This window comes from Rhinopithecus bieti, unplaced genomic scaffold (assembly GCF_001698545.2).
Source record: "Rhinopithecus bieti isolate Rb0 unplaced genomic scaffold, ASM169854v2 scaffold_5260, whole genome shotgun sequence".
In the NCBI taxonomy this organism is placed as follows: Eukaryota; Metazoa; Chordata; class Mammalia; order Primates; family Cercopithecidae; genus Rhinopithecus; species Rhinopithecus bieti.
Window position 1 is genome coordinate 2,633,979 of NW_016805896.1, and position 11,650 is coordinate 2,645,628.

At 42.7% G+C, this 11,650-nt stretch overlaps 1 protein-coding gene across 8 annotated transcripts in view; it reads right to left on the reverse strand.

Annotated features, from left to right (window-relative positions):
* Positions 1–4,918: 4,918 nt before the first annotated feature.
* The window catches only part of KIAA1328 (KIAA1328 ortholog), a 400,177-nt gene continuing 393,445 nt past the window's right edge, over positions 4,919–11,650 (reverse strand). For all 8 annotated transcript variants that reach the window (XM_017873982.1, XM_017873981.1, XM_017873984.1 and 5 more), the window contains one exon: positions 4,919–8,187. In XM_017873982.1, the coding sequence (XP_017729471.1) occupies positions 7,977–8,187 (211 nt within the window). In that variant the 3' untranslated portion in view covers positions 4,919–7,976. The remainder of the gene's footprint in view (positions 8,188–11,650) is intronic.

Genomic DNA, 11,650 nt, shown 5'->3' on the forward strand with positions numbered 1-11,650 from the left:
ATGGTTTGTTTATATTTTGTCTTCAAAACTCCTTCCCTTAAACAAGATCATAAAGACATTCTCCTTTATTTTTTCTAATACTTTATCGTAGTGTGCCTTTCTCCTTAGGTCTTTTATCCACCTGAATTTTTTTTTTTTTTAAACACAGAAAAAAGAGTCTGTCTCTATCCTACTTTTTCCCATTCCTTCTAGAGTTCTGGTTAGGTATGTAAGAAATCACTTTACCCTCCAGATTCCCACCTTTCTTCTGACACATTTGGCATTTACATTTACATGTCTGGCTATGTTGCATTCTGAATGTTTCCTTCACATCTCTTCAATTCTAGTTCATTAATTTCTCCTCAACTGTGTCTAACCTTCTGATTAACATGTCTACTGAGGGTTTTATTTCAATTATAATTTCTTCTCTTTTTTTTGAAACAGTCTTGCTCTGTCATCCAGGCTGGAGTGCAGTGGCACAATCTCGACTCACTGCAACCTCCAAGTAGCTGGGACTACAGGCACGTGCCACCATGCCCAGGTTTTTGTATTTTTACAAATACAAAATACAGAGACGGGGTTTCACCGCATTAGCCAGGATGGTCTCGATCTCCTGACCTCATGATCTGGCCGCCTCAGCCTCCCAAAGTCTGGGATTACAAGTGTAAGCCACCGCGCTCAGACGGACTTGATACTTCTTGAACATTGACTAGAAATAGGAAAGAGAGGGGAAGAAGTGAAAAATGACCCTCCCACCCCACTTTCTGAGTTTGAATTCTATTTCTAGTTGGTGACCTTGGCAAGTTTTGCTAAACTTCATATTCATTATTGGTGCAAAAAATCACCCTCAAGTTTTAGGTGTGCATAGATGTATACCTGGCCTCATTACATAAAGGATATGATGTAGCTTACAAGAATAACCCATATAATGGGATCATTTTGAAAACTATGAGAAAAGGCTTCGTCTCATAAGGACTGAATAAGATGTTGCACAGGGCCCAGCTGAGGATCTGGCGCACAGTTAAGTGCTTCAGGAGTTTTTGATGCTTGCCTGGCACCCACCGGCCTCCACTCTACATGCTCAACATTCTGGATTCCTCTCCTCCTCCCACAGGGTCTGGGTGTTCATCCTTCTTTTCTAACTCTATCACTTCCAGGTCATGACCCCACAAAGACATACAGGCATACCTCAGAGATATTGTGGGGCTAGTTCCAGATCGCCACTATAAAGCATATATCACAACAAAGGGAGTCACACAAATTTTTTGTTTCCCAGTGCATATAAGTTATGTTCACGCAACTGTAGTCCACTGTAGTGTGCAACTGAATTGTGACTAAAAACAATAAACACATATTAACTTAAAATACTTTATTGCTAAGGATCATCTGAGCCTTCAGTGGGTTGTAATCTTTTTTTTTCTGAGATGGAATCTTGCTCTGTCTCCTAGGCTGGAGTGCAATGGTGCAATCTCAGCTCACTGCAACTTCCGCCTCCCGGGTTCAAGAGATTCTCCTGCCTCAGCCTCCTGAGTAGCTGGGATTACAGGTGCCTGCCACTGCACCCAGCTGATTTTTGTATTTTTTAGTAGAGACGGGGTTTCGCCATGTTGGCCAGGCTGGTCTTGAACTCCTGACCTAAGGTGATCCACCTGCCTTGGCCTCTCAAAGTGCTGGGATTACAAGCATGAGCCACCATGCCCGGCTGGGGGTTGTAATCTTTTTTGGCTCATGGAGGGTCTTGCCTTGATGTTGATGGCTACTGACTGATCAGTGTGGTTGTAGCAATTTCTTAAAATAAGACAACAATGAAGTTTGGCACATAATTGACCCTTCCTCTCAGGAAAATGTATCTGCAGCATGTGATGCTACTGGATAGCATTTTACCCACTGTAGAACATCTTTCAATATTGGAATCAATTCCCTCAAACCCTGATGCTGCTTTATTAAATTTATATAATATTCTAAGTCCTTTGTTGTCATTTCAATTATGTTCATAGCATCTTCACCAGAAGTAGATTCCATCTCAAGAAACCACTTTCTTTGCTCATCCAGAAGAACCAGCTCCTCATCCGTTCAAGTTTTATCATGAGATTGCAGCAATTCAGTCATAGCTTTAGCTTCACTTCTAATTCTAGTTCTCTTGCTATTTCCACCACATCTGCAGTGACCTCCTTCATTAAAGTCTTGAATCCCTCAAAGTCATCCATGAGGATTAGAATCAACTTCTTCCAAACTCCTGTTAATCTTGGCATTTTGACCTCCTCTCATGAATCACAGATGTTCTTAATGGCACCTAGGATGGTGAATCCTTTCCAGAAGGTTTTCAATTTACTTGGCAGAAATCCATCAGATAAATCATTATCTATGGTAGCAATAGCCTCAAAAATGTATTTCTCAAACAGTAAGATGTGGAAAGTTGAAATTACTCCTTGATCCATGGGCTGCAGAATGGATGCTGTGTTAGGAGGCATGAAAACAACATTCATCTTGTAAGTCTTCATCAAAGCTCTTGGGTGACCAAGTATATTGTAACAACAGTCATATTTTGAAAGAAATCTTTTAATCTGAGCAGTAGGCCTCAACAGTATGCTTAAAATATTCAGTAAACCATGCTGTAAACAGATGTGCTGCTATACAAGCTTTGTTGTTCCTTTTATAGAGCACGGGCAGAGTAGATTTAGCATCATTCTGAAGAGCCCTCGGATTTTCAGAATGGTAAATGAGCAATGGCTTTAACTTAAAGTCACTAACTACATTAGCCCCTAACAAGAGAGTCAGTCTGTCCTTTGACGCTTTGAAGCCAGGCATTGACTTCTCCTCTCTAGTTATGGAAGTCCTCAATGGCATCTTCATCCAACAGAAGGTTGTTTCATTTACATTGAAAATGCATTGTTTAGTGGAGCTACATTCATCAATGATCCTAGGTAGATCTTCTGGATAAATAACTTGCCATAGCTTCTACATCAGCACTTGCTGTTTCACATTATACTTTTATATTATGGAGATGGTCTCTTTCCTTAAACCTCTGCTAGCTGCAAGCTTTTCATCTACAAATTCCTCATCTAATGGAGATGGTCTCTTAACTTCCTCATCTCTCTCAGCCTTCACAGAATTGAAGAAAGTCAGGGCTTTGCTCTGGATTAGGCTTTGGTTTAAGGGAGTGTCCATACAAAAAAGTTTTGAATGGGCCAGGCACGGTGGCTCACGCCTGTAATCCCAGCACTATGAGAGGCCGAGGTGGGCGATCATCTGCGGTCAGGAGCTCGAGACCAGCCTGACCAACACGGAGAAACCCCGTCTCTACTAAAAATACAAAATTAGCTGGATGTGGTGGTGCATGCCTGTAATCCCAGCTACTGGGGAGACTGAGGCAGGAGAATTGCTTGAACCTGGGAGGTGGAGGTGTGGAGGTTGCGGTGAGCCGAGATTGCACCATTGCACTCCACCCTGGGCAACAAGAGTGAAACTCCGTCTCAAAAAAAACAAAACAAAACAAAACAAAACAAAACAAAGTTTTGCATGGATCTTCATAGCAGCATTCTTCATCATAACAACAACAACAATAACAAAATGGGGAACAACCCAAACGTCCATCAACTGATGAATGTATAAACAAAAATGTCATATATTCACGATACCATATTAATTTGGCAATCAAAAGGAACCATGTATATGTGACAGCATGGATGAACCTTGAAAACAATATGCTGTGAAAGAAGCTGGTCACAGAAGACCACATAGAATATGATTTCATTAATATGATGTGTCCAGATATGCAAATGTATAGAGACAGCAAGTCAATGGTTGCCTAAGGCTGGCAGTATGGAGGGTGACTGCTAAAGGGTATGGGTTGCTCTTTGGGGTGATGAAAATTGATTTTCTAAAATTGATTGTGGTGATGGTGGCAACTCTGTGAATATACAAAGACCACTGAACTGTACACTTTAAATAGGTAGACTGTACAGTATTTGAATAAATCTTATAAGGCTATTACCAAAAAAAAAGTAAAAAAAGGAAGTAGTGTCTATAGGCTTTGGTTGCTGATTGGCCAGGAGTGCTGAAAAGTCAAGAGTAAAATCTTGACTTTGACTCACCTCTTTAAACTGGGCTTGGGTGAAAGCCAGTTTGTGAGGTATTAAGGGGCAATGAATCCAAGACTGCTCCCTTTAGAAGTCTTGTTGTAAAAGGAAAGAGAGAACCACAATAGTGGAAAGAAGGGATGAGAAAGTCAGATGAAAGTCTGGGCTATTCACAGGGTATTTTTTTCAAATTACAGGGGATCTTACAGTTGATTGAAGTCCCTTCATTTCCAGACTGGGTCTCCAGATTCCTAAACATCCAAATGGTGTTGCCAGTAATCTATGAGCAATTTTCATTTTCAGTTTGGGAGCTGTTTGAGTAATGATTCTGTTCCTGCTACCTGTGCCTTGGAGGGGCAGGTGTGAAGTCTCCTTATTCAGGTGCAGGTGCCAGCCTGGCTTTGTCTCTGTCTTAGTTGAATCCACAGGTGTGATCTCAGAATTGAGCATAGGCACTGAAGCCCTCACATACATTCTTCCAGCAACTAAAGGCAACTAGGCAGGGCCATTTTTCTTGTCTTAAAGTGCTGTGATATTTCTTCTTGCTGAGCAGCTATGGGGCTAGGCACAGAGAAGAGACTTAGAGGTGCACATAGATTGAATATTCTGTTCCAACAAGCACACAATCTAGAGGCGGCTTGGTGTCCACATGATGTGAGTGAGCAGGGGCCACAGCAGAAAAACCTACTGGGATGTGACAAACCATTTCCTTTCTCTCAGTCGACCACAGGCTCCTGCTGTTTTAACAAGTACTGAGGAAAATAACATTTTGATAACCTGCAGCTCTGCACTAGCTTTCAAGCTATGCCTCACTGATCTGATGAGAGATGTTCAAGGGACAATTCAATATCAAACCCATATGGGGAAAATAGCCATAGAGATGATTTATTAACTTAAAATCTCATACGTACATAAACATTTGCCAACATTCAAAATACACTCTAAGCTGAGGATAAATTGTGAGTTGGAAGGAGTCTGCCACAGCCTCCATCTCTCTGCCCCATCAGGCCTCTCCTCTCCCCTGATTCTCTGGCCAGCAGATCTCTATTGTGAACTTGGTGCCAGAAGCAGAGACAAGTGAACAGTGGCTCTGAGGGAGAAGAAAGAGTCCCTCCCACCCCATGACATTTGGGGTGCTCTAGAAAATCCCCATCATGAGGATCAGGTTTGAATAAACACAAGTTTGCCTCCTGGAAAGCGGACTGTCAGCAAAAGCTTTTCTGTGATTCACTTTGGTTCTCTACATCAAGCACCGTGGGCCTTACTTAGGGCGTTCAAAGGACATGCTGTGTCCTTTTCCATTTTGTAAACATTGACTGGTTTTTCCTTCTTAGGAGGTGGGCAGCAGGGTGGGCAATGCTGTGGCATTATCCGCAACACCCTCGGCATGTGTCCCGTCTTGCTTTGGGGAAGTGTCTAGAGGCTGGATGAGCAAATCCCAACCAGTCAAGGGTGGGGGACCTGACAGGGAGGAAAGGCAGATTCCTTTGTGCCAGATCCTTTCTCTTGGGATAGTCTGCAACAGCTTTGAGGCTCTACAACAACCTTTCATTCATATGTATGCATATATTTCAAAATAAATTTAAATCGATTAAAATGTTAACAGGTACTATTCAATTAATAATGAAGACATTAGATTATATACAAATTTACATCCTATTGCCCTTGCACCAACACCAACAAAATGTCCACAGCTTAGAAAAAGGCAACTGGTGAGGAGTTTGGCATGTGAAATATGTATTGGCTGATACTTTGCTGAAAGTCCATCTCTGCTTTTCCAAATTGGCCACTCATGGAGAGGCAAAGAAGCAATTAAACTTCACTCTGTGGCTGTGATCCCCAAAAAGCCTTTAGTTTAGACTATGTTTATTATTTTCCAAAGGCAAACAAGCTTCTTAAAGAAACTGTGATCCTTTTCTTGATCCTCTGGCATCTTCTCACTCCAGAGTTTTAAGGACACTGGAGTCTGAAATGGGGGACTGTGGGCATGGGAGTAGTCTATGGGAGTCAGGTACACTTAAGCTAGTCATGACACAGGGGGCAAAGAAAAGAAAGTTCTGGAAACCTAATTTTAACTGAAAAAATGGCTGAGGACTCTTAGTTTGCCATCCACCCATTTCTGCCATACCACAGAAAGCTCCACACTCCAAAGGCTTTATGATTTGGGATCAAACTGATTTGGTTACTCTCAGAGGTGAATTTTATAAAGAAATTTTAATCTGTAATGATTTTCCAACTTTTTAAGGGAATGACTACAACTAGTCAGTCCTGACTTTATGTTTATTTCAGAAGAAAAATATAATATTGGTGGGCTCCATTCTTTTCTCCTCCAAAGAATTAAAAAACCCAAGTGAAAGAAGGCTGGGTGGAGGTGACAGCACCAGGCTTAGCATGAAGAGACATGAGCTTTGGATCTATCTGGACAAGGAGGCTGCTTAACAAGGCTTTTCTAGATTGAAATAATCTAGTTTCAATTAAAATAATAATTCAGGGAAGCCACACAGACTCATTGCATGCAGGCTGCCCTGGGTGGTCTGACTTTATCTACCAACACTGACTAACAAAGTCTTGCTCCCAGTTTAAGTTGGGGTTGGTAAAAAGGAGAGAAAAAAAGTCACACCCTCCAGATCAAATAAAATTCCCAAGTAATACACATCTGGGAACACACTCTCCCCTTGCTTTCAATGACTGGAGAGTTTTGAACTCTGGCTAAACCACGCTCATCATCCCCATTAGCTTGAGAGGCTACTAGGGACCACTGCAAGCTGAAGGACCCATCTCAAGAGCTCTGTGGGAGAAAAGACAGCAGATAGGATGAGGTCTGCACTGCATAACTTCCATAGGCTTTCTCTGGGTCAAAACGAGGCCCAGTGGTGGAACATACTCTGGCAAGTTGAGATGATTCTTTGGGGCCATGAGCAGAGCACTTGTGGGGCCTGGTCACCTTGTATCCTTTAATCCTCATGGAGGAAAAGGGAGGGCCAGAGGAAGCCCATCAGCTTGCAGCAGCTGGTGTCACTCTCTCTCTAGTGGCATTTTCCCTAGACACAACCATGGGAAGTTCACAGGAGCGCGTGTGATGGGGGGTGGGAGGTGGGGTGAATAAGCTGAACACTTGAGTCAACAAAAATACCTAGAGATTGATTGTTCTTATTCATTCTGGAATATTGGAGGGGTAGTCATCTGAACACTGGTAGAAGAGTGCTTCAGGTTTGTGCCTCCACTGAATTTCCCCAGGTCTAATCACTCCCTGACAGGATTTAGTGCTGCTTGCTCCCAAGGATTGGCTGGGTCTCACCCTCTAGCCCATTGAGCTCTTTGGTTATGGGATGGGCAGCTGCCAGGCTGATGGCTACTGAGACTGACTCACAATTGGCCGTCAGTGTTGTTTGTGATGGCAGGGGCACCAACTCCAACTTCAGAATTAAAGGACCACTTATAGAGATGTAGTAGTGACAGAACAGGATGAGAAAGATGTGAGGGTTTGCCTTTCTGAAACTGCTTATGTTTCAAAGGGGTTACTTTTAGAGGGATCTTTCAAAGGAGAGGTTTTTTTGTACATAAAAGTGAGTCAGCCTTTTCTAGCAGAAGTATGAGAAGGAAACACTCTTGAAATGAGGCTGAATATGCAATGGTTTCCACCACACAGAAAGTATCCTATGTTAATTTTCTAATCTGTTTAGCATAAAAAAGATACCATCTTCCATTCCTACCCCCTTAGTGTGTTATCGAATGCCTGGTCTGATGGAAAACACCCTGGGTTGTTAGAATGATTTCTATATTCAATACATAACAGGATGCTAGTGAGATAGGTCCCTGTGAAAGGAGAGACACAATTACTTTGCAATGAAATAATTTAAAATGCTAGATCGGTATGTGGGGAAACCCATAAATTTCCTAAGAAAATTTTGCAATATGTCAAATGAAAAATATATCTTCCAGAATCTGATTCTCCTCCAGCTCTTCAGGGGTTCTGTGCATCCCCATCTTCTTCCAGGTTGATTTTGGAAGACTGAGTCGGAAAGTACCATGATTCCAGGCCCCAGCTTCTCTGGAGGGACAGCGCTGAGGTTTGGGAGCAGAGTTTGGGCTCAGAGACTGAACCAAATCCAACAAAGATGTCTCATACCTGTAAGACATATAACCCAGACAGGAAAGGATCAGATTATTAGAAAATGAGAACCCAAGCCCAGCAGAAATGGGCTGTCCAGGGCAAGAATCAGATCACAGACCACATTGTGTGTAAGATGCTGCTTAGGGGAGCTTTTGTGAAGGTAAACACCAGAAGGACTTGAAGAACCTAGGCCCTGCTGCCTGTCCTTAAGCTCTTCTCTTCTGCTGACCTCTAACATTCCTTTATAACTTATGAAGAGAGATTGTAGAGTGGGAAGAGGAGTCATGATAACAGTAATGATATTAACAGTGACATTTACTGTAGGCTGTCAGGCACTGTTCCTAACACTATAAATATTTAACCTTCTTATAACCCTCTAAAGAACCCTATGAAGTAGGTACTGTACTACTCTCATCTCCATTATAAACATGCCATGCAGAAATTAAAGCTCAGGGAAGTAACTCATCTAACAGAAAGAGTCTAGAATTGAACCCAGGTGGTTTGTCTTCAGCACTCTCATCCAGGACACTAAAGCTGCCTGTCAAAATCTTCACAGACAGACAGACTTGGTTCAAATCTCTGTTCCACCATTTGTAAGCTGTGTAATATTGGGGAAGTTATTCAGTCTCTCAGTTCAGTCTTTTCATGTGTAAGGGGCTAGCAAAACTCCAGGGAGGATTAAATGAATTAATTGATAATACATAATAGGCACTGAATAAATGTTAGTTCCTTCCTGTTAACACCCTTCCACTTTCTCTAGAAGTTTGGGAAAAGATTCTAAATCTATAAAGACATCCCTCCAAAGAAAGACTGCCTTGTGTCCAGCATTCTTATCAGAAAGGGTAAGTGTGGAGCAGCTTAGAGGTAAAGAAACAGTCTGGGGGCCGGGCGAGGTGGCTCACACCTGTAATCCCAGCACTTTGGGAGGCCAAGGTGGGTGGATCACTTGAGGTCAGGAGTTCGAGACCAGCCTGGACAACATGGTGAAACTCTGTCTCTACTAAAAATATAAAAATTAGGTGAGCATGGTGGCGTGTGCCTGTAGTCCCAGCTATTCAGGAGGCTAAGGCAGGAGAATCGCTTGAACCTGGGAAGTGGAGGCTGCAGTGAGCCGAGATTGTGCCACTGCACTCCAGCCTGGGCAATAGAGCAAACAAACAAACAAACAAACAAACAACCCAACCAACCAACCAAACAAAAACAATCTGGGGTACCACATAGGGCCCTAAGGGGTAGCTGGGGCCAGAACCTAGCTCCAAATTAATGGTGGTGACAATGGCAGAAGCAGCAATGGTGGGAGGCTGGGTTGTCTGTTTCCCAAGCCCACCCCTGTGGCAAAAATGTCATCTTTCTGGCCTGAGAACTGGGATAGGAACTGCTAGCATTAAGGCTATAAATGCCAGTAAATTATTAGAAAATAAAAACATACACCTGGACATTACAATAAAGCATATCAGAGAGATATTAGAGTCCTTCAAAGAGTTTAGAATCTCTGGTTTTAAAAACTGCTACAACACTGCAAAGTGAATATCCACAGGCTTGGAAATAAAAATTAAGGATTGTTGTATTCGACAGGAAAACACCCATTATTCTCATATGCAATTTCTAATGAACCAATTATTAATGAGGAATACAATTTTTAAATTTAATTTGTCTTTGTAATTGAAGATGCTGCCACAGAAAGCATAAACAGGCACTGTGAATTACAGACAAATCATTAAGTGATTTTTGGTTTCTTGTATGATCTCTATATGTTACAGGACATGCTAGGGAAAACATTAAAATTACATTGTATAGATTTGTATTTAAAATTAAATTTCAACATGTATGAAAAGAATGTATATGAAGAGTTAATTCTTTTAGAAAATCTGATTCCCAAAATAATCACCTCTATATAAACTAAAATTCATATTTGGAAATACTTTATTAGAAATCTATCCAAATGTTGGCACAGCCTACAAAATACTCTTAGCAGCTCCACTGCCAGTTGCATCAACAGAAAGATCCTTCTCAAAATTAAAAATTACAAAAAATTGGGGGAAACAGTTCCAAGATGGCCAAATAGGAACAGATCTAGTCTGCAGCCCCCAGCGTGATTGACAAAGAAGACAGGTGATTTCTGCATTTCTAGCTGCGGCACCTGGTTCAACTCATTGGAACTGGCTGGACAGTGGATGCAGCCCACGGAGGGCGAGCTAAAGCAAGGCGGGGCATTGCTGCACCCAGGAAGTGCAAGGGGTCGGGGGATTTCCCTTTTCTAGCCAAGGGAAGCCGTCACTGACAGTACCTGGAAAATTGGGACACTGCCACCCAAATACTGTGCTTTTCCAACAGTCTTAGCAAACGGCACACCAGGAGATTATATCCCACACCTGGCTCAGCGGGTCCCAGACCACAGAGCCTTGCTCTCTGCAGTCTGAGATCAACCTGCGAGACAGCAGCCTGGCAGGGGTAGGGGCATCCGCCATTGCTGAGACTTGAGTAGGTAAACAAAGCAACCGGGAAGCTTGAACTGGGTGGAGCCCGCCACAGCTCAGCAAGGCCTGCCTGCCTCTGTAGACTCCACCTCTGGAGGAAGGTCACAGCTGAACAAAAGACAGCAGGAACTTCTGCAGACTTAAACATCCTTGACAGCTCTGAAGAGAGCAGTCGTTCTCCCAGCATGGGGTTTGAGCTGTGAGAATGGAGACTGCCTCCTCAAGAGGGTCCCTGACCCCCATGTAGCCTAACTGGGAGACACTTCCCAGTAGGAGCCCAGTTCTGCAATATTTGCTGTTCTGCAGCCATGCGCTGGTGATACCCAGGCAAACAGGGTCTGGAGTGGACCTCCAGCAAACTCTAACAGACCTGCAGCTGAGGGACCTGTTAGAAGGAAAACTAACAAAACAGAAAGGAATAGCAACATCAACAAAAAGGACATCCACACCAAAACCCCATCTGTAGGTCACCATCATCAGAGACCAAGGGTAGATAAAACCACAAAGATGGGGAGAAACTAGAGCAGAAAAGCTGAAAATTCTAAAAAACCAGAGCACCTCTTCTCCTCCAAAGGATCACGGCTCCTTGCCAGAAATGGAACAAAGCTGGACAGAGAATAACTTTGACGACTTGACAGAAGTAGGCTTCAGAAGGTTGGTAATAACAAACTTCTCCGAGCAAAAGGAGGATGTTCGAACCCATTGCAAGGAAGCTAAAAACCTTGAAAAAAGATTAGACGAATGGCTAACTGGAATAAACAGTGTAGAGAAGACCTTAAATGACCTGATGGAGCTGAAAACCATGGCAGGAGAACTACGTGATGCATGCAGAAGCTTCAGCAGCCGATTCGATCAAGTGGAAGAAAGGGTATCAGTGATTGAAGATCAAATGAATGAAATGAAGTGAGAAGTTTAGGGAAGAAAAGAGTAAAAATAAATGAACAAAGCCTCCAGGAAATATGGGAATATGTGAAAAGACCAAATCTACATTTGATTGGTGT